Here is a 22,076-nt window from a genome sequence, read left to right on the forward strand (position 1 = left end):
GTGTTTCTCACCTCTTGTCAGTACGTGGGTGCCCATGTTGCATTGCATCATCACCCTTGGAGTCTGACATTGTGTCATCCTTGGCATCATGGACGCAGGAATATTACATCCGGCACAAGGACGGGCGCACGGTCGACAGCAGCGCCGAGCGGCAGAAGGTCTCCCGGTGCCTCGTGGCCGCGGTGGAGCGGAGGGCCACTCATGTCAGGCTCGCTCGACCATTCCTCGCGGCTGTATGTACTTGTCATCGGGCGCCCACCGCCTCGTTTCACTAACGCACGGCGTTGCACGTTGCAGGGCGTGAGGGTGGAGGTGCGCGCCGCCGACCGGTCGGGGTTGCTATCGGATTTCACCAGGGTGCTGCGGGAGCACGGCCTGTCGCTGCTGAGAGTTGAGCTCAAGAGGCACAAGGACGAGGCCTTTGGCATATTTTACCTCGTCACGGACACCGGCGGCGAGGTGCGCACTGAGGCATTGCGCGCTGTGCAGGCGAGGGTCGCCGAGATGGACATCTCGCTAAACGTTGTGAAGGAGGCCCCTGGCTGGCCGCCCGTGAGGAAGACCAGCGTGCCAGCCCCACCCGTCGCCGGGCCTCAGCCTCAGGAGAGGCCCAGACCTTCCCTGGGGAGCCTTCTATGGTCACATCAGGTCTTGAAACCTGTTCGGAGAACAATCCACCTGTTGTTCTTCTGCAATCTTCATAGACGCTTCCATAGGTGCTCAGTTCCAATAATTTCCTGTATCTCGGGTACCAGAATTACAATGTCAGGAAGCAGTACCAAATTGTATATAAAGTATAGCAAGTTGTATTGCAACATAAAATTCTCGATAAATTGAAGATCACTCTGCTTTCTTTTATCTGATATATGTGCAATTCTTTGACCAAACAACGAAAGTAACTTTATTGTTCTGACCTTATAACATCACGAATGCTTATGTACACAAGAGTATGAATCAAATTACAAACTGTAATGCTGGTCAAACGTAGCACCCTACCATATCTCGAGCGATAAGATCACAGTGCCTTCACCCCGTCCGCTTGAGCGATAAGATCACAGTGCCTTCACCCCGTCCGCTTGAACAGTGCCTTCACCCCGGCAGCTTGAGTGCAAAACAAAGCCACTCAGTTTTCACTGTACACCCTATTCTTTTCACGAACAGCCTTCACCTCTACATTTTCTTGTTCAGCATAGATATCCAGTTTCCAATACACAGGTCGATAGCTCGCTTTGCAAGTTGCAACTAAATCATTTCACGTCATCCTCTTCCAAGTCACTAAAAGACACGTCTTCCTCGTCACCTATGTGGATAGTTGGTGGCCAGCAAGAGCGGCCTCCTCGTCGAACCAATCGTCTATGTCATCATCAAAGGCCTCTTGCAAAACATTTGAGGTCTCAGTATGATCCTTGGGCAGCTCCTCTTTGATGGACCGATTTGTCCACAACTGCAACTTCAGTTACTTGGATAGGATGCTTCTCGATCTCAATTTCTGTTATGGGCATAACAGAAGCTGCTTCACGTCGCATGAATGGGAATGCTTCTGTAGCATCTTTCAAGGTGTCCCCTCGTAACTGAACTCCAAGATCATCCTTATGATGACCTAGCTGCTCAGTTTCAAGCTTTGACTGGTATTGCAAACGTTGCATAAGCATTGCTCTAGCTTCCACAATCTGCAAGAATAAGAACTGGACTTAGATTACAGGCTCAGGCAGGTATCATTATTCGTGGAATAAACTGTTTGATACCAGCAGAAATGGCAAATAATCATGTCTTTAGTTATGATGATTGCATCAACCATGGCAACTGATATTCTATTGGGCATCCCTCCTTTTGGTGCACCCATGACATAAATGGACTCCAAAAGTTCAAGAAAGTCAACTTGGGAGAAAGTGTTCCGCCACAGTGCAAATCTAATTTATAGAAAGAACAAAAAATGTGCAGAATATTAGTCACTAAAGCAAGCAGTTTTGATCCTGGATGGGTTCCACTTTTAATTACTTTTAACTTTTCCTCACTGGTTCCTCTACTGATTCTACTTTTAATTACTTTTAAACTTTTCCTCACTGGTTCCTCTATTGATTGAGTCGGAGTTTGAAATTTTAGCAAGACAACTCATGCCAAACTAACTTTATTTGATTTCAGGTCGTCGACACTAGGGTGCAGGGGAGCATTGGGAACATGCAATCAGTTTACTTCAAATTAAACCATCACAAGCAGACACATTATAATATTAGCTTTGTTCTCAACCAGAGAAGGTTGGAGAACAGGCAAGGGCAACAGTCAATTGAAGATAAAGACTGTATACTTCTAGTCCTCTTTATGCAGGATCTTGCAAGTGCTTAATTAGAATTTTGTTTAACCATGTCTCATAAAAAAAGGAAGTTCTTGGACCATTACTGCACAGCACACATGGATGGACATAGGCCATGGGCCTCTACTACTAAATTCCCTTTAATATAATAATCAGATAGGCAGAATTTTCTACATTTAGTTTGCCTAATTTGTGATGTCACTGAAAAAGCCTAATAATTGCACAAATACTCTGTTTGGCATCTTCTGAGAGTTCATATTGAGTAACTGGCCCTAACTGCTAGCTATTACAATATGCCTCCTGCTTGAATCGTCAAATTTAGAGATTCAACTTTTCAGCAATGAGTTAACCCCCTCTTCGGCAGTTTCCATTGCAAATCGTGTCCGATGCAGCTTACAGCAAGCCATGTCCTGGGTCCTAAGTTGCACGGATTGGGCTGCCGGTCTTAGGGGGGGGGGGGGGGGGGGGGGGGGTTCTCAGTCCCGCAGACAATAAACTTCATCTTAGCGCAGCACCGGTGGTGAGGTCTCCCACAGGGGCCGAGTTTTTACTACATCAATAAGGAATCTACGGTGCATGCAAACTAGAGGTTAGAGAAATCTAGCCACATAAATCTAAAGTGTGCCTACAAATTACCTAGAGCTTCCAAATCTAGTTAGGGAGGTCTGAAACATGCTGGTATGATCATATTTCTAGACAAATAAAAGACAACCAATTTGACATGACTCCTCAAAAGTATGCGCAAAAATGCATATTACATATAATCTAGTTAGGGAAGCAGGCATCGCTTGTCATCAAATCTAGTTAGGGATCTTCCAAATCTAGTTTGAAGGAAGCTTATCTACTACTCACTGCAAAAGATAAGGAAGCAATCACATATATTGCTGCAACATGTAGGCACACACATGCAGGGGCAAAGGATCCGATATGGCTAGGTATGGCGGACACCATACCTCGACTTCCTAGCTGATCTCCCCCTGAACTGCAAGACACGCACCCCATCCGCTGATCGGCCATGGACATCAAAGCAAGCTTTGAACACAGTCTGCCCAATAGACAGGAGGAGGAAGGAACAAATGGTTTTTATAGGTCGTGGCTTTGGGCCTTGCTTATGGTATGGGCCATCGCTGTGTGCTCTGCCTCTTTATCGTCCGGACAACCACCCGTACGTATTCCGTTCCCATCCGGCTGTCCGTCTATAGTATCCCAGTCCCAAACAATTCGTCGATTCGAGTTCTGCTGTGCTGCCGATTTTGCAGAGTGCAGATGCCTAGGGCTTAGGCGCCGATGCGGAGGCGGAGACTCAGTGAGCCGGCGAGGCGGTCACACAAAGACAGCAACACCAAGGCACACACTGATGCAGAGGAACAGGCGCACAAACACCGGACGCACGCTGATCAGAATCAGGGGGAGAATAACTTCAACTATGTTTACTGTAAGGCCCAATTTGCAGTAGCATAAGCTTTTTTTTTCAATTATTGTTTACTTGTTTATTTAATTTTTTGTTTAAATTTGGTATTAATTATGAAGAACAGGGCAAAGAATTAAGTAAAGATGGACTCAAGAGTGCAAATAATTTTGTACTTGGCGAATACAAAATCATTAAATCTTGCATGTGTACAAAACATTTCAAATCTTCAATCGTACTCAACCTATGTTACCTACTTCGGCACTTCACCACACCTTAGTTTAATTCCTTCCTCCGCCATTACACACATGCAGAAGTAACGATGTTCATACTTTACCGTGTTGTTTTCTGTCTCCCATTACCATTTATGTCCAAGTACATAAACTATGTTTTTTCTCCTTTATGGAGTATGGACACTTAATGTGGGACAAGTTGGTCATCTGCCATGTAATTTCTAGATTTGACGACAATCTGTGTTTATGATCAAAATATGCCTGGCGCTATGGAAGAGACGACATAATTTGCAGTTGCTAGCTTCAAGAGAAGATAGAAAAAGGTTATTTCAGCTTCCTTCATCAGACCACTAAATATCATGTTTAATTGTATGGTGCGCTGGTGTGAACCAACAACGCTTATGTCTAGTAGTTGAGTATGAAACTAGAAATGTGCTACCACATACGTAGAACTAAATCAAGAATCAAGATCTCTTGAAAGTAAACACAAATTATATGGCTAAGCTATGATGTCTAAGAGCTCAGGCAATCATAAGAATATGCTACCTATTGTAAGTTTGACTCTGCTCGTTCAGCCATAATTACTTCGAATGGTAAGCACCTATATCAACACTGTTGATATTGACAGATGGGATTCTTTTCTTTTTCCCATACAGCAACCCCTAGAAGTTCTCATGCGTCATGTATCACATTAATGAAATAAATAAATCCATAAAGAATGATGTAAACCACAAAAGAGATGTCTTGAGAAATATTCTAACATAACAAATGTCAAGTCAGAACTACCTAGATATTTGGTACAAGAATAGCATCACAAGCCTTAACATAACCGCATATAGCTTTACAACTTATCTATGCTAATTTTCTGGAACGATGTTAACCATGGAGATAATTTAGTATCAAGAGTAAGGAGAATTTTACCTGTGGTGTAGATAGAAGCTCAGCATCATGCTTGTTCAGTCTAGGATGTAGAAGAACAAAGTAAATTTTCCAAAAACATTCTTCACTCATATGGATCGGGCATAGTTCAATCCGCAGAGCTGCTAATCTGGGAGCAAGATGCTCAATAGCCAAGGAGTGCACTTGTTGAGCATCAGACATGTCAAAATCTGAAGGAACAAAAAGTTCAGGTAAGCACTTCTATATGTACAAAATTGGTAGAAAAAAACAATGAAAGTGCAGAGCAACCAAGACATTAAGCCGATTGTAGTTAACATATGAAGAGTTTTTTCAGTTATGGTAGAGCCAACATGCCTTGAACCTAGCAACACATCTTCCAATGGTAAACTTGAAACTTTACATATCATTTCACTGAGAATCAATATGAATAACTTGAAGAAAGAGGTGAAGAAATTACATGAGAATGGTCCATCAGCCTCGTCATCGTCAGGCAGCAGCGGGAAGTCGAGCCAGGTCTCCGGGTGCCTGGCAATGTTTGTGGCAAATGCAAGCACCTCCTCAGTGATTCCAATCACATCCCAGTCCTCCTCCACTTCCTCCTCCTCCTCATGCCTTACTCTAAGCTCCTCCGGTTCGCCATCCTCCTCATGCCTTGCTCTCTGCTCCCCCAATTCGCCATCATCCTCATGCCTTGCTCTCAGCTCCTCCAATTCGTCATCTTCTTCGTCGCTTACTCTTTCCATCTCCAACTCATGCCTTGCGTCGCCATCCTCCACCCTAAGGCCTACCCTCTCTTCCCACTGATGCCACTCCTCGTCGCCTTCCTCCACCTCCTCTTCCATCTCATACCTAACATGTCGTCTCCGCTCTTCCTCCCACTCGTTCTCCGCGTCGTCATCAGGAGCGAAGAAACTAGAGGCCATCCTAGAGAACCCAGACACGGCCTTGTGACCTGAGATCCGGGAGATCCCGCTTCTGAACCGCCCGCCGATCTCAGCGAAGTCGTTCCGGATCCCGGCGATCTCGGGCGGTGTCCTCGCATCGGCGGATTGACCCTCCGCCGATTGAGGGGAGGGTGAGGGCGACGGCGAGGTCTCCCCGGGCGGTGGAGCGAGGAAGTTGGCGACGCCCCAGAACTGGCGCGTTAGGGTTTTGGAGAGCTCGGTGAGGTCCTCCTTGACGCCCTCCGCCGCGCCCGAATGCAGCGGGTGAGTGGGGAGCGGCGGCGGCGGCGGCGGGATGCGCGCGGAGGGGGAAGGGGTGGTGGTGGCGTCCGGGTCATCGTCGGCGCCTGAATCGTCAGGGATGTTGAGAGACGTGGCGAGAGAGCGGGCGAGCCATGACATCCCCGGCGATCGCCGGCGGCGGGGCAGTTGGGTTTGGGATTCGGGTTGGCTAGGCTTGGGTTGGTTCGGTCCAATCGGCCGCTCGCTTTTCTTCGGGTGACTGCTTGCTTGAATTGAAATGGACGGGATTGGGAGAAGAGACAGGGACGGCTTGTTTGCTGAGTTGCCACTGGTCCCGGCCCTCGTGGCGCTCCTGGTTTTCCCCTGCTCGTGTTCCTCCAGGCTCCAGTGGTCCACCATCACCCTACTACCCTACCTCGTGGCGACAGTTCGTTTGAAACTTGTAAATTTGGAAAAGTTATTAAATTGCCCTCCATTTCTTTTCTTTACAGAAACCAAATGCTACGAAGTTTTTAACACTGTCACCGTCAAAGATAAAAGTTAGCTGGATTTGAATTAGTTTGACTTGCACGCTCGAATCGCAGGCTTGCAAGCTACCGCTAAGCCCAATTAATTGCCACGTATGGACCACTGAATCAACAGGTAAACAGCCTTTTCGTTTTGGCTGAAACGATCGTAGATTATTATTGCTGGCTGGTTTAGTGTGAGAGAAAAATACTGTTATAACTTATAATCCATGATTGTTTACGATCGAGCGAACAGGCTGAAAGTGATCCTACTTTTTTGTACGTAATCAATGCGATCTGATCTGCGATGATGTAACGGACTAACGGATCATGTCATTCTTACATTGTGTTGTGCCGTAGAGAACTAGAGATCGACGTTATGACATGTGCCGTACCGTTGTTTGTATTCGCACAAGCAAAGCACTTATTGCAAACCATGCTTTCTTCTATGTTAATCATGCATGTGGGATGCATGCGGTGGCCGGTGGACAAATGACAAATAAGTCGGAGTTCTGGTGAATCTTGGCACAACCAAAGATGATAGGTCAGAACACCACTTTTCAGACAAAAAATAAAAAAGAAAATCAGCAAAGCAAAATAGTGATACTAAATCATCAGCTTATTCTTGCTCTTGTTTTGTTTTTGTTTTTTTAGGGAGAGAAATATTCTTGCTCTTTTTCTGCGCTACCACATCTTGCTCTTGTCTTTGGAACAAAAGTCCCAACTAGCATCATCTTGCTCTTCTTCTGCACTACCATTTTAATTCCTCAGCTTATTCAGCCCTTGGCTCGTCAGACTCCAGCAGCTGGAAACGGTGAAAAAAAAAATGACCTTTTTTTAGGAAACCTACAGCGACCGAGTGGTTGCCTGAACTACATCTAATTTGTTCGCCTATAAGAGAACTTGGATCAATTTGAGATACCAGAGTGATTGGACTTCATGAGTCAGGACAATATGATTTAAGTTCGTCCGCTATCTCAAATTCTTTCTGGGTAAGCCCATTCTGCCTCATGAGTTCGACGCCCCAAAGTCTAAAGTACCGTGGGCCATCAGCCCATTCTGGGTTTCCCAGCGTCTTTCATATAATAACAATAATAACTAAGAAATAATAATTATTAAAAAAAACTAAGAAACAATTTGCCCCAAGTAAAACTAATGAGTCATGACTATATGATTAAGCACGGTGTGCTAAAATCACTCGCTCTTTATGCCCATGCTGGATCTGAGGTGTTTCTCCCAGCTGATTGGGGCCGTTCGGTTAGCCCGTTCCGGGCGTGGAACGCCAGGAATCATTCTGACGGTATGTAAATCAATGATGGAACAGTGCGGCTGGGAATTATTCCCACGTAACCAAATGAAGCCTCATGAAATTCTTGCCTGCAAAAAAGCAAAGCAACATGATGCATGGCATGAATGCGTCGGCCCAATCAGAGTTCTGGTGAATTCCTAAACGAATCAGGAGCACGTCAGGACATCGCAAGTAAGATCTCTTTTTTTTTTCCCTCATCTTCCACTCTCCAGTCCAGGCCAAATAATCCGCAAAGCGAAAAAAAAAACTTGTATCATGTTGAACCATTTCTAAGTTCTTAAGTACGCCGGCCCGGTATTAGAGGTCATCAAGCACGTTTAGTTGTCAGACGACCTTACACGAAAACTGCTGTCCTGTCCTTTTACCTCCGGAACTAAATCCTGCTAGAATGCTAGTCCACCTTTTTGTTGCCTTTGGAACTATCATCATCTTGCTCTTCTTCCGCACCGCCTTCCTCTGCCTCAACTTTTGACTCGTCAAACTCCAGCAGCTGCATTTGTAAGAAATGTGGTCAGAACTCAGAAGGTCCTGCATTCTGATACATATTTTATAACAGGCCTACTTTTGTGGGAAACAAAAAGGATAAAACTTTGCAAAGCCGCACCCCCCCCCCCCCCCCCCCCCCACACACACACACACACAAGAAGAAAAAAGATGGCACAAAAATGGCACAAACGACCAGGAGATGGAACTACAGATCGCCATCAACATTCTTGAGTTCAATCATCAACAAATGTAATAGTAATAGTTAATACCAACTCAGCATAAGGACAAGTTCTTCATGACTAACAGTAGTACTGATAAGTATAGGTACCCAAATGTACAAATGAAAGGGCCATACGGTGCCTGAGTAAGTCAGATACTCCAAGTGAAGCAATCAGATTGCAAAACAAGAGTTATTTGTATTCTTTAAAAGACACTAGTTTTACACCCAATACTAAACTGTAGTAACTGTTCTAAGAAGTTTATTTTTGCCATGAGATCCTTTTCTTGCATGCGCAACGCTAGTTTTTAAGACGCGACATTGTTTTGTAGTAACAGCTAAGAGACAAGCATCAACCAAGCAGAAAATTCAGGAACACAATTAGGCCCATCCAAAGAAGCATATTTACTGTGTCTAACAGTTCATCTTTTATTTAACTTTTATGCTACTCAAAGTTCAAGGCAAAGGATGAGTTAAGAGGCTAAACAAAACTTTTTCTTTGGAATGGTAGCTGCAGTAAGTATTCAGAATCTGACCTGTTTCACTTCTCCATACCACAGACTGGGAACAGCGACGAAACCGATCACACCAGGAACGAGGTATAGTAGAGCAGGCTGCAATAAACCCCAAAAATAATCATAGTACTAATATTAGCGGGATGACAGAAACAAGGGGAAACAAGACAATATAAACCTGAGTAACAGAACTCACCTGTGCAGCTTGAAACCAGTTCATTATAATGATGGTCACCATCATACCCACAGCGTATCCCAAAAATGCACTGTTGAAGTAACGGTTCTTGATACCTCTTGAGACATCAAAGCGCAAGGCAAGTGCAACAAATATACCTGGAAGCAAAAGTACAAATACATATTATGTGCTTAATGACTTGGAAACTGCCTAAATTCATATTCAAATATCACCTTTTTTGTATGCAACTTGAATCAATTGAAATTATAGTTTCTGTTGATACATATTGTGTGGTTCTCCAGGGGCCAGGAATGGACACAAATATTGGTTGTATTGGCTAACCTAAGGCTGCATGCAACAAGATGGTCTAAAAGTATATCTGAGCATGGACCTAGCAATATGGTGCAGAGCATGATCTCAATCCAGCAGGACCAATTCGTCGCAACATTGATTCTCTATCAAGTGCTACAAAGAATACATAGATACCAAAAGTAACCCATATCACAAATCTAAAATTCTGATCAATCCCCATGAATCAACAAAAGCAAGAGCTCCATTGATACAGCATATCAGTAAATGCCACTTATAGACATTCTAACAATGTTCCAATATATAACAGTTTAGTACAGATAATCTAATCATGTAGGGGGGGGGGGGGGGGATGGGAATCTGCATCACTGCAAAGCAGAATATAACATAGCACAAGGAAAGAAATTTTATTACTAACCAGGTATTACAATGTCACCAAGGCCAAGCATGGAGAATGGTCGTGCAGCGTCTGCAGTTGGAAACAGAAGCTGTACATAACCAAGCAAAGCTAGATCAGCTGAAGCATCAAGATGAGAAAATGGAACAAACTGACAATGGTATTAACAAAGACCAAGTTCAGTAGGAAAGGGCACCGACCTTTATCGGGGCATCAAAAGATTTAGCCACACTGACCATAACTGGAGTGAAGAACACCCAGAAAATGTCATACACAAAAAGTCCACCCTGGAAATGGAAAAGGAAAAATGCATTTACATATGAATAAATGAAAGAGAATGTTTCAGTGGCACTCAAAATGCAAGGGCCCAGCCCCAATTACTTCAGAACTATTAATCTATTATACACCAGACAAAGGTTCCATATTTTAATATTCATTACATAATATGATCACCAATTTAAAGCTTGCTAAGAAAAACTATTTTTTCCCAAAGTTTAATAAATATACGACAAAGTGCATGCTAAAAAAAACAAAGCATCGAATTAAATTAAATTTACCAACATGGTGACACAGCTAGGACAGATATTGCAGTCAAACAAATGTTTTGGTCAATACAGGGGAAGAAACAACAGATAGCATGATCTGAATTTTGATTATAAAGTACAATTATTGAAGTGTTAGAAAATATATTGAACTGTCATGAAGATAGGGGCACAATACAATTTGAAAAGAATAAGAAATTGTACACATTTAAATCCACATACAGACAACAAGCGATACTTTTAGCTTCCTATAGTGCATAGGAGATAGCTCCTTTCATAGACAAATAAAGTAAAGATATGTTAAGACCAGATGATCCGTAATAAATCATAGATATATAAAATGTTACAGTAGTGATTATGATAGTGCAGAGATAACAAAATAAGGACAGGTTTGTGACTGAAATAATGAGGATGTGTTCTTAGAAGTTATAACAGAAAATAGAAATATAGTGTTCAGGCCAAATCAAGCAAAAATTGGGAAAACCCTTACCAAGAGAATGGCTCCAGTTTTAAATGATCCCAATGACAGCATCTCAATCCCCTGCGAAATTGATGTGTTAAGGTTCTGGTAAACTAAAAACTGGTGCGTAAAACAAATCAAATGATTTTAGCTTTTATTCCATAATCTTTAGTAATGTATATTAATGTTAAACCATGCAAACAAACCTGAATACAGAAAGCCAATCCCAGAACATTGTTTGCAAGCCAATGCTTCTTTGACGCATACCACAAGCAAAAGAAAAATCCAGGTATTGAAGCAACAATCTGGGACTTTGTGAACTCCACCGAGAGTGCTGAATTAAGAAATTCATGGGCTTAAACCATCTTCAAGAATAAAGATTATAAAGGGAGGCTACTAAAGGACAGACCCAGTGCCGGAGGCTCCCACATGAGTGGGGTCTGGGGAAGGGATAAACCGAGACAAGCCTTTCCCCCGCAAAATCTGCGGAGAGGCTGCTTCGAACCCACGACCTGGTGACTCGGTGAGACAGCTCTCACCACTGCACCAGGCCTGCCCTTCCTAAAAGGGAGGCTACTGGCATAGTTAAATCCAATACCCCTTGTCCTTGTTCTGAATTAAGAGTCTAAGACTCATAAGAAATCAAATATCAAATGCAAAGGTTGTATTAACAGTTAACACCATGACAGCCATTGTAATTGAAATTGAAATCTTGTAATAAGTCTATTTCTGAGGGAGAAATGGAAGCTTATATATCCATAAAAATGCTGTAAACAAAGAATATACATCCATGCTAGTATTTAGAGTTTCTAATGTCACAAAAATGGAAGATTACATATCCACATGGAGAAATATCATTTTATTCATAGCAAGGTTTTTTCTTTTATAACCATTCATAGCAAGGTTGAAAGAGTCAATGGTGAAAAAGCTCGAGTTCATTCAGTACACAAAATAATATATCAACTCTTAGTCACCAGTCACCAAATTCTTTTAAATGTGCAGCAGTACCTAAAATACAATCAAATAGTGCTCTAAAATAGCACTGAAAACATAGGTGTAGTAATATTTCAAGATCTGCATAACTAGATCAACAAGACTAAGCACCAAAGAAAGGGAGTCAGGATCATACAGTGGATAAATGGAGCCCAGCGGATAAGTGGAGCCCGCCAGACGATGAGATTATCATTCCACTCTTTTGGAAGAAAACGTTTTATAGAAGGAAGCAGTGTTGCACTGCATAAGAAGGGCCTCATAAGTACAGCACATAAAACCTTAACATGTCTGCAAAAGCTGTTCCAAGAAAAAATGGACTTACGAGAGAGCAACAATGCCTAGAATGAAAAAGTAGGCAGTGAGCACAGCGTTGACCAAGTCTTTTGAGAGAAACTTGAATAAAAGGAACAGTGATAAAAGCATAGCACTTCCAACTAAGGGGAACCGCATAGCATGCTCCTTGGACATGGTCTCCTGCATAATAACAATTGCAAAAACAAATCAGTTGGTCGGATGACTTACAAGTCACAGTAACAGCCAGCAGATACATAAACACATATTACTTACAGAGGGTGGAGTTGGCTTGACAGAACGGTAGCAACCCACATAGACAGTAAGGCATGCTGTCAATACCACATTCACATTTGGGTTTACGTTGACCACAAGTGGCGCCAAGCTCAGACCTGCATATTGTAAAATACATATGCTGCTGAGGTCAGCACACACTCTTTATATCAAAGGGAAAGGAAGAAGGTAAGGAGCACTGTAAAGGCAGTGATGGCTCAACTGCACAATTAACGTACCGGCAAGAGCCAAATTGGCAGCTCGTTCATGCGTCCTCATTGTTAGGAAACAATCTGGGAGACTAGCAAGGTGCCCTTTGTTGGAATATCAAAGTGAACCTGCGAAGATGATGATGCACAAGAGGTGTCATCATCAGCGACATACAAATAATGAGTTAGCAGAGCAAGTTCTGATCTGAAGCAGCTAGTGTTTAAGTTTTTGATCGAACAATCAGTAATGCTAACAGTGGAGGAAACATCTAACAGTAGAACAGATGTAATTTTATCCAATTTGTTTTACATTTAGAGTCCACAATCCAGAAGCTGAGTGTTTTGTTCAGAAGTACTTTAAGGTCACTACCGGATGAAACCGAGCAAGAATCGTCGTATTGCTGGGTACCTACTCTTTTGTAGGAGCACGAGTCAATCGATTGTGCTACCAGAGCTACGGACAGAGCAAGGTAAAACAAAAAGCAAACAAAAAATGATGGATGCATCATATACAAGAGCTAGCCGTGGCTTCAATGGCAGATCTCACTCTACCGGATGCAACTCTACAAAAGCAAAGAGGAATGCAACTCTACATAGCAGAGGGAACACCAAGATGCAACCCGACGAGATCAGACTCTACCGGATCTGTGGGAGAAGAAAGGTGAAATCGAAACCGTAGACCAAAAATAAGTGAAGCATCAGAGGAGTGGAGATGAAAGGAAGAGGAGGGGGAGGGAGAGGCTCACCGGAGCGGATTCTACCAGGTCTGCCGGAGTGCAGTGGATGGCTGGGTGAGGACGACGACGTCGCGGATGCGGCGGGGGCGACGAGGAGGAGGCGGCCGGAGAGGTGACGACGACGAGGCGGCCGGCGCGGCGGCGATCGAAGCGGCACCGGCGAGGCGGGGTGCGCTGCGCGCTTGCACGCGAGAGGGAGAGCTCGGTCTTTCCACAGCTCGGGTGGGGATTTCTTTTGCCTTTTTTTTAGCAAAGGGGATTTCTTTTGCCTGCGTATATTTACTTTTTTTTTATGAGGGGAGCCTGCGTATATTCACCTATGTTGGTCCGTGACCCACGTGACCCACTGACCCACCTATGTTGGTCCGTATACTCGAGCAGCCAAATGCATATTCGGGCCGAACGGGGGAGCTCGCCCCCACGTGGGCTTTGTTCCACGCCACACGTGGTTTGAGGGCCGATCCACACCAATACCCGAGCAGCCAAACAAGGTTAACACTGTAACCTAGGCCATTTAGACATAGTGGGCTGAACAATCCAACCCGAATATTCACAGTGGCAACCCACGTCCGCATCGGCCACATCGGGTGGGGATCGGCGCATCGCGGCTCGTCCTCCTGCTCCTTTGCAACACGAGCTTGTTCGGCGGGACTTAAAAATAAGCTAAAATACTGTTTCGGCTGATTGTGGTGAGAGAAAAATACGGTTCTGTTTGGAAATACTGTTCACGTGAACAGTATTCGATGAGTGGGCTGGCCGGCCAGCCAGCCGAACAGCCTACAGATCCCTGCCGCCGCTGTCCCCCCTGCTCCCTCGCAAGGGCGCGTTTGGTTGCCTTCCCAGTCTAGCCAGGTCCGTTCTCGGGAGCCAGGCCATCGATAGCCAGGCTGAGAGCATGCAAGTGATGTTTGTTTGGTTGCTCCTAGATGCCTGCATCTCTCCTCTCTATCGCGTGCACCCCATGTGCTCCCACCCGCACTGCTCCAGCCAGCCTCCTGGGAAACGCCAGATTTTCTCGCATCACGGGAGCCTGGCTGGAGGGTGGGTTTTGCACCACTGGAGCCTGGCCCCAACCCTAGCACAGGTATCCAAATAGGTGGCCACTGCATCTGGAGAGCCTGGTTCGCCGATATACACGGAACCAAACACGCCCAAAATAGCAGGTTGCAATCAAGGCTCCCCTCCGTCTCCGTGTCCGAGCCCCTTGATCTGCCACCCGCCACGCCGAGGCCCTCTTCGCCGGCTGCTCCTTGACCCCACGGAGGCGGCGCTCGGCGGTGGGCCTCTGTCAGGGTGGGCACATCTGTGCCCATGGCCAACCGTGGCGCTGCAGACGGCAAGCTCACCGTCGCGGAGACCTTCTCCAGCCTTAGGGAGCAAGGCGAGGTGTGTGCCGCGTGCGCTTGAGCCCTCATGGCGTCCCTGTTGCTGAACACCCATGGCGAGCGCCGCGCGCTCTCCGCCGGCGCCGGCGCCGCCGCTGTCGCCACTACTTGTTGATTACAATATCACAAGTTCCATTTGGAGTGTGAGAACATTTCACTTTACCTTCACTAGTAGTATGCCCGTGCTAACACTACGGTAAATAAGAAACAAGATAAAATTTGAAAAAATAAAAATAAATAATTAGATTCATTAAAATTCACGTCTACAATTCTTGCCCGACGCAATCTGAACCTATTTGTGGTTTCACCTCTGCAATTCTCGGCCGACGCAATCTGAACTCAGTGTTCCAGTAAGACAACATTTTTGTACAAGATGTACTGAAATTCTCTTCGCGTTGGTGCAAGGTACGAACAATACGCCTACATTTAATTTAACAGCTTCCGTCGAGCTGCCCATGGGAGAGGAGCCACGGCCGCGGAGCTACAGCGAGACCATACTGCATCAGCGGCGATCTCCTTCTTCCCCCTCCCTCCCGCCGCCGTCATGACCATCGTTGCCCCCCGCCCCGACTTGGCCCGACCATCTCCTCCATCGCCAGAACCCTAACGCCGCCCTCCTGTCGTCCCCACCGTCTGCCCGACTTGCCTCCCCAAAGCCCCCACGGCCGCAAAGCTCCGACGAGACCCTATCGCTCTCGCAGTGGCCTCCTCCTTCCCCTCCCCCTCTCTCCCACCGCCACCATGGCCATCGTTGCCCCTCGCCACGACCTAGACCGACCGCCTCGTCCGTCGCTAGAACCCTAACACCATCCTCCCACCGTCCCCACCGCCTAGCCGGCCTGCCTCCCTCGAGCCCCTTCTAACCCACCAGAGTTGGGGAAGAAGAGTGGGGCGCGGCCGCCAAAACCCTAGCCGCCACAATCTTCTTCATTGGCGCGGGCGCGGTTGGGCACGAACGAGTTGGGGTGCAGGCGCGGGAGCGTTGTGGGGCGCAGTGTGAGCATCGTGTGGGCACGGGTGAGGGCGTCGCGCGGTCGCGACGGAGCGCGACCATCGTGTAGTAACTTTTCTGTAATTCAAGTTTGCACATGAATCCCAAATACTAAAAGTGCTCGACGTGGACAAATTGCATCAAGCACATCAATTGCAATGATCTACACGGAAGGGTCTCATCTTTCTTCATGAGCTCCAACTCCATAGAGGAACCATTAGTTTCATGCAATCATCACTGGAGTCAACAAGCAATAACCATCGAACTCATAATAGATCTCAACCAAAAAATTGACCTACATTTACAAGTTTTTCTACATATAGAGCCCAATCTATCTCATTGCTGGCCATAGAGTGAAAACATGAGGACACCTGATATTTACATTGAATGGAGACAATCTTTTCTTTTTACTGGCCACATAATTCACAAGTACAATGCTGCTCGAGATGACGACGATAGCACTTGTTAGCTCTTGTCGACAAACAATTATTGATAACTATGCTTCCTGATCATGCATAGATGGCTTGTAAAAGAGCTTCTAGAAAAAATTTACCTATTTCAAGTGAGATAAATCTTAATGCCTCAAAGATGTGTGTTCCATCAATTGATCCACCAAAGATGTGTGTTCCATCAGAACTATAGAAGATTGCTTGTAGAAACGTGTGTTATAGAGCATAAATTGATCAAGCTACATATATGGAGAGGCACTCACTGACCTTGTCAAAGAAAGAGACTACTACTTTGCTGCCAGCTTGAATGCAACGGTGACATGGAAAGGATGAATTGTTAAAAATAGCATTATACCCAGATTTACCATGGATTCAAATTCAAATACAAAATCTCTATTAGCAACAATTTTGATTTAGCAATATGACTCTAATTCTTACATATCTTGCGACTTGCACCTTTCAAATTAACGAAATTCAATATTCCATATGCTTCACAAAATAATCAACAAAAGTCACTGTTTAACTATAAGAGAATATTAGAGATTTTTACTATTTGTTATTGTTGTATTACGTACTATCGTAATGATATAAGGGCAGATTTTAAGTACAGGGGAAAAGAGGAAAAATCTTACCGCTCTAGGAGGCGATGCAGATCGGGTCAGACATGATGCAAATAATAAAGAGAACCACTTATATGATGATGTTTTCTTGTTTATGGTCCTCCCTTTGAAAAGAAAATTCATAAATGTCCACACAACCCTAGGAAAACAAAAGAAGTTATCAGTTAAACAAAAGGAGTTATCACTTAAACACTCTGACATATTTGTTTGCTTCTCTCATCAGTCATCACTGAAACTATTGTAGATTACATCTGAATGAAGCTAAACACTCAACACATTTAGCTACAGTGATGCCAACCAGCCAGGAACTTATGGGGATGGGGGGTTAGACCTGTAGCCTTCAGCGAATTAAGTTTGTTGAGCCTATTCTCATAGTATTGCTACAACAGGAAACACTTTCGTCCAATAAGAGTAAGGAACTGAATTCCGTGAACCCAGGGACGAAGGCAGCAGTGGGGCGGGTGGGGCTCAAGCCCCCTACTGCTGCTGTGTCCATGACGCCCCCCTAAGCCTCCCCTAGAAGTTTCAGTCATGGAAGCCATGAAAGCTTTGCTAGTCTAGCTCTCTATTTAGTCTAACCCCTCCTAAATATTTTTCTAGATCCGTCACTACGTGAACCTGCTATACAGGAATAGAAAGATGCAACATGAGTTATTTCCATGTCATCATCGTCAGTAGCACATGCCTTCCGAAGGATTTTTTTTCATGAAGACGTGCCGAGGTGGCTGCAAACGCTGCTGCCTACAACAATAGGAGGCACGCATTATTTTAGAGTTTTGGCACAATCTCAAACGATACTTTATAGATTTGTTGCATATAGTACTAAGTTGCCATACAATTTCCACTTTTCCTCCAGATCAAATAAATCATTGATTTCAAGAAACTCCTCATCAACACCCTGGCTGTGGTAACTAATCAAACTTGACACACAATGTGCCACACAGGTCCCTTCAGAAGAATTTGTTTCCCCACTAAATGGCAAATTGGTTAGATTAGACTGTGGAAATTGACTATTCGGCTCGTACTTTACAAAATATGCTTTCTTGAACTATACAACAAAAATTACCAACAGGAGCACCGTGACATTGATGGAAATCCCTAATGCCAGAGTAGGTGACTTGCCAACACGATGATGAGGCCGAACTGCTGGTCGCCGCGGGCGGCAGGATTCAATAGCACATCGGCGACGATCCTCATTCCGTGGCGCAGGACGACCTCAGCACCGACGCACCAACCATGTCCTCCTTGGCCCGCCATGATCAGGAGTACCTCCATCTCCTCGTTCGTGCTGGACAGTGGGATCAGGACCTAGGTACGTGCAATACTGAAGTCCATGGAAGAGGAGGGTTACTGACATACTTTAGATAGATTCACCCACCATGTTTATGAGGAGATCGTTGTTTCCAAGATAGAAGCACTAAGCCGGGGCTGAACTCGCCCCTCACCACCGCCTTGGACGACCTCGCCACGGCTGAGGCCTCGCCCACGCCAGCATCGGCGGCGGGGGCAGGGGCGCGTCAGATGTGGCCAGGCTCGGCGTGGGTATCTGTTTGTACGTGGAGAGAGACTTTTTATCAGGGAGGGATGTTTCGATGGTGCCATGTGCAGGATAATCTTTCGTTGCCTGTCTTTTTTCTTTCTATTATAACGATAATTCTGGAAATTGCCTTGATTGACTTGATGACTTTCGTTGGTTTCATATTTCGCCGGAGTCACGGAGCCCTCCTTAATCGCTCCCATTTGCCTTGTTTGACTCCATCGGTTTCCAATTTTACCGTAGCCGAACAATCGATGCTGCGGGGATCTTGCGCGTGGCCGAGGTCCTGGCGTAGGATGTCGCGGGTGTGGGGGGTGCGTTGAAGCCTAGATTGGTCGGGCCACAGGATCGCGGTGAAACCTCCTCAGAACAGATCTGGATAGTTTGGTTTTTATAGAGGCTGGATAGTTGGTTTTTATAGAGGGGGTTTTCTAGGTGCACAGTCTGGTGTGGATGGTGGAAACATCATCTCTGTGAGAGACAAATTTCTGGGTGGACTAAGCGTAATTTGGATTGGTCCATTATAGTAGAGATGGTTTTCTGGGACCACAAATTTCGCTGAGCTTTACATACTCCCCATTAAAGTGCCTTTTTGTTTTTCTATGTTAAGTTTTCTATAGTGATTTGCAATAAGGTGTTATTCAAAATTTCTAGTGCTAGCTATATGTACGAGGATTCAGATGGAAAGTAATTGTAACCAGTCGTAGTTGCACTTTAGCATTTGGACACAAGAAATGCAGAGTTCTTCCATTCATTTTGGTGAAGCTAAAATCTTTACAGCAGGATAAATTATGTACATTTATAAATATTGCTAACTTTAAGGCTAGTCAAGATGCTAAGTTCATCATTGCTGATTTGTTAATTTCTTTTTCTAACTTCTCTCATAATTCATAGACAACTTTTTAATTTCAATCTTATTTTCCTTGGTCAACCAGATTTGCTAGAGTTGGCTCTATAGTATTGGCAATTCATGATGCAAGTGACGTTTCCCTGGAAGTAGGGAAGATTGAAAAGTGCCTTTGTCTAGAGTTTGTCATTTTTGTCTTTGTTTCAGTAAGTTTCACTCATGTAGCTGTTTATGTAGTTAAATTGTTAAATTAAGTGATTGTTAAGAAGACCCCTGAAGATAAAATATAACCCTTTGTTTCCATCAAGAATTGTTGAGTCCACTCTACTTTATTAGTTCGCCGTTATTTCACTTCACATAAACCTAGTAATGTCAAGTATTTACTGTTTTTCCACTTTGTATTTGCAAAATACCTAGTAGTGTCAATTAAAAACGTTTGACTTATCGAAAAATAAGAATGACACTTATTTTGGAGCGGAGGAAGTACTCTCCAAGTCCTTGGATTTGTGGAAGAACTGAACAGGGCCTTTAACGGGTACTTTTCCTCTCTTTTCCGTCTCCAACGAGATGGCTTGTCGACGTGAACAACAAGCATGCATCCTCAGCTATAGCAAATCCCAATCCTCCCGGAAAAAAAACAAATATTCTTTTCCAAATAAAAAAAAATCTAGCAGCCAGCTCTCAATGATTAATAAGGTGAAAAAAAAGCATTGCTAGTTTCTACCAAAGCAAAACATCTCTAAGGGCGTGTTCGAATATTCATTTCATGTACTTACCTCAATTCATATGTCTCGCAGTGATTGGAGTGAAAAACTAATTTTCACTTTAATCCACTCCATCACGTATAGATGGAGATAAACACATATGCGTGCACAAGGTCTAAGAGGACTCATGATAGCTCGTGGCGTTGAAGTTGATAGAATCGACGATCCTGATGATCTGCTCCAGCGCGCTCTTGTCGTTGAGCATGCCGGAGTGCGACACCTTGGGCAGCTCCACCACCTCGACGACCTGCGCGGGCGAGTCAGACCACGCCTTGATCGGGCCCACGAGGCTGGCCAGGTTCACCGTCCCGTCCCCGTCGCCGTAGACCACCTCCTCGGGGTCCTCGTCGAAGCCGCCGTCGCCGTACACGAGGCTCTCCACCGTGTCGACGCCGGTGCCCACCAGGCACGTCAGCGGCACGCCGGGCTCCGGCAGGGCTTCGACGAGCGGGCGTATCCGCGCGCGGTACGGCTCCACGCCTACCTCGAAGCCGATGTCCTGGAGGAACTGCGTCATGTTCTTGGCGGAGTAGGAGCGGCTGTGGCTCCGCGACACCACCAGCGTGGTGTTGCCGAACACCTTGGGCGTCGGCAGCAGCCACAGGTTGCTCTCGGCGGTCCGCTGCTCGTCGCGGATGAGGGACGCGTCGACGAAGGGCACCCCGAGCGTGTTGCCGGAGGCGAAGGTGAGCATCTCCTGCACGGACCCGCCCCAGGGCGTGGAGAGCGTGACGAGGTGCTGCACGTGCGCCGCGCGCCACGGCGGCGGGCTGCGCGCCAGCAGCTGCAGCGCGAACAGGCCGCCCAGGCTGTGCGCCATCAGGATCGCGGGCCGCCCGCCGTTGGCCGCGCACGCCGACTCCACCAGCAGCCTGAGCCGCTGCAGGTACGCGCTGCCCACCTGCGACGGGTGCCCCGGCCCGGCCAGCCCGTACCGGAAGTCGTACGGCGCGCCGAACAGGTCGCGGCCCTCCTCGTAGCCGGCCTTCTCCTCCAGCGTGCTGGCCAGAGTGTTCATGTACCCCGTCAGGAGCCTGCATAGCACGCGTCAAAGTGTTCGTCACGTCAGGTCACGTCACCAACACTTGCAGCTGGTTACCATACTGAGGCCCCGTTTAGTTCCACCCAAAAGCCAAAATTTTTTTGTATAGTATCCGTCACATCGAATCTTGCGGCACATGCATGGAGTAAGTATTAAATGTAGACGAAAAAAAAACTAATTGCACAGTTGGGTAAGAAATCGCGAGACGAAACTTTCGAACCTAATTAGTCCATAATTAAACACTAATTACCAAATACAAACGAAAATGCTACAGTACTCAAAACCTAAAATTTTTCGGAACTAAACGGGGCCTAAACTGCCCGAACGGAAAATGCTTATCGGAGGAGTACTCCTACTTGAGGTTGGGGTCGAGGTAACGGAGGGTGGAGGTGGAGCCGAAGTCGTTGACCCTGGTCTCGACGCCGGGCGCGTCGCGGTAGTCGTCGGCGTCGGCGTCGTAGGAGAGCGTCATCCGCTCGGCGAAGCACCTGGTGAGCGGCGCGACCAGCACGGAGGGGTCGAACCAGAGGCGGAACCAGCCGCCGCGGCCGCGCACGAGTGGCCACACCCGGCACACCAGGCTGGACGGCTTGTAGTCCTCCGTCAGCCGCGCCTCCAGCTGGTTGCCGCCCGCGCCCGGGATCAGCACCACCGGGTGCCGCTGCTGCTCCGCCACAGCGCCAGTTGTCCCGGCGCCCGCCCTCGCCACCGCCGACACGCACAAGGGCGAGCCCAGCGACAGCATAACCACCATCGTCGTTGCCACTGCTGGCACGCGGGCCAGCGAAAGGCGCCTCCCCATTTGTCTCCTTGTTGCTTTTGGATCAGGTGGTCACTGCTACTTGTAACTCGTTGTGTGGTGACGACGGTGCTCTCGGAGCCTACTGACTGGCGACGCTACTTGGATCCTTTTGAGCCGCTGAAAGAAGGCCATACGAGGGAGCGGTGACGGTAGTGGTTACGTCGTCCTTGCAGCAGTGGGT

General features: G+C 46.2%; 2 protein-coding genes and 1 pseudogene across 2 annotated transcripts; all 3 read right to left on the minus strand.

Moving 5' to 3' along the window:
- Positions 1-828: 828 nt before the first annotated feature.
- LOC136475648 (uncharacterized) lies at positions 829-6,336 on the minus strand (annotated as a pseudogene).
- Positions 6,337-8,090: 1,754 nt separating this feature from the next.
- LOC136475656 (signal peptide peptidase 1-like) lies at positions 8,091-13,719 on the minus strand. The gene is made up of 12 exons (XM_066473238.1): positions 13,468-13,719; positions 12,752-12,850; positions 12,516-12,631; positions 12,271-12,422; positions 12,085-12,188; positions 11,162-11,289; positions 10,986-11,036; positions 10,154-10,240; positions 9,975-10,044; positions 9,269-9,405; positions 9,094-9,171; positions 8,091-8,344 (listed from the first exon to the last, which is right to left on the minus strand). The coding sequence occupies exons 2-12, from the start codon at positions 12,789-12,791 to the stop codon at positions 8,246-8,248; spliced, it is 1,062 nt and encodes a 353-aa protein (XP_066329335.1). The 5' UTR covers positions 12,792-12,850; positions 13,468-13,719; the 3' UTR covers positions 8,091-8,245.
- Positions 13,720-20,023: 6,304 nt separating this feature from the next.
- LOC136454197 (lecithin-cholesterol acyltransferase-like 1) lies at positions 20,024-21,985 on the minus strand. Its single transcript, XM_066454727.1, has 2 exons — positions 21,450-21,985; positions 20,024-21,085 (listed from the first exon to the last, which is right to left on the minus strand). Exons 1-2 carry the CDS (start codon positions 21,893-21,895, stop codon positions 20,167-20,169), a joined length of 1,365 nt encoding a protein of 454 aa, XP_066310824.1. The 5' UTR covers positions 21,896-21,985; the 3' UTR covers positions 20,024-20,166.
- Positions 21,986-22,076: the final 91 nt, after the last annotated feature.

This window comes from Miscanthus floridulus, chromosome 1 (genome assembly GCF_019320115.1).
Source record: "Miscanthus floridulus cultivar M001 chromosome 1, ASM1932011v1, whole genome shotgun sequence".
NCBI classification, from domain to species: domain Eukaryota; kingdom Viridiplantae; phylum Streptophyta; class Magnoliopsida; order Poales; family Poaceae; genus Miscanthus; species Miscanthus floridulus.

Bases quoted from the DNA above. Each gene is read 5' to 3' on its own strand.
- LOC136475656 (XM_066473238.1), bottom strand. From the start codon at position 12,791: ATGAGGACGCATGAACGAGCTGCCAATTTGGCTCTTGCCG. The intron at 11,037-11,161 runs GTTTGTTTGCAT...TCAATTTCGCAG, and splicing joins GATTGGCTTTCTGTATTCAG to GGGATTGAGATGCTGTCATT. The intron at 9,406-9,974 runs GTTAGTAATAAA...TTTTGCTTCCAG, and splicing joins TGGTGACATTGTAATACCTG to GTATATTTGTTGCACTTGCC.
- LOC136454197 (XM_066454727.1), bottom strand. From the start codon at position 21,895: ATGGGGAGGCGCCTTTCGCTGGCCCGCGTGCCAGCAGTGGCAACGACG. The intron at 21,086-21,449 runs GTAGGAGTACTC...CGTGCTATGCAG, and splicing joins TACCTCGACCCCAACCTCAA to GCTCCTGACGGGGTACATGA.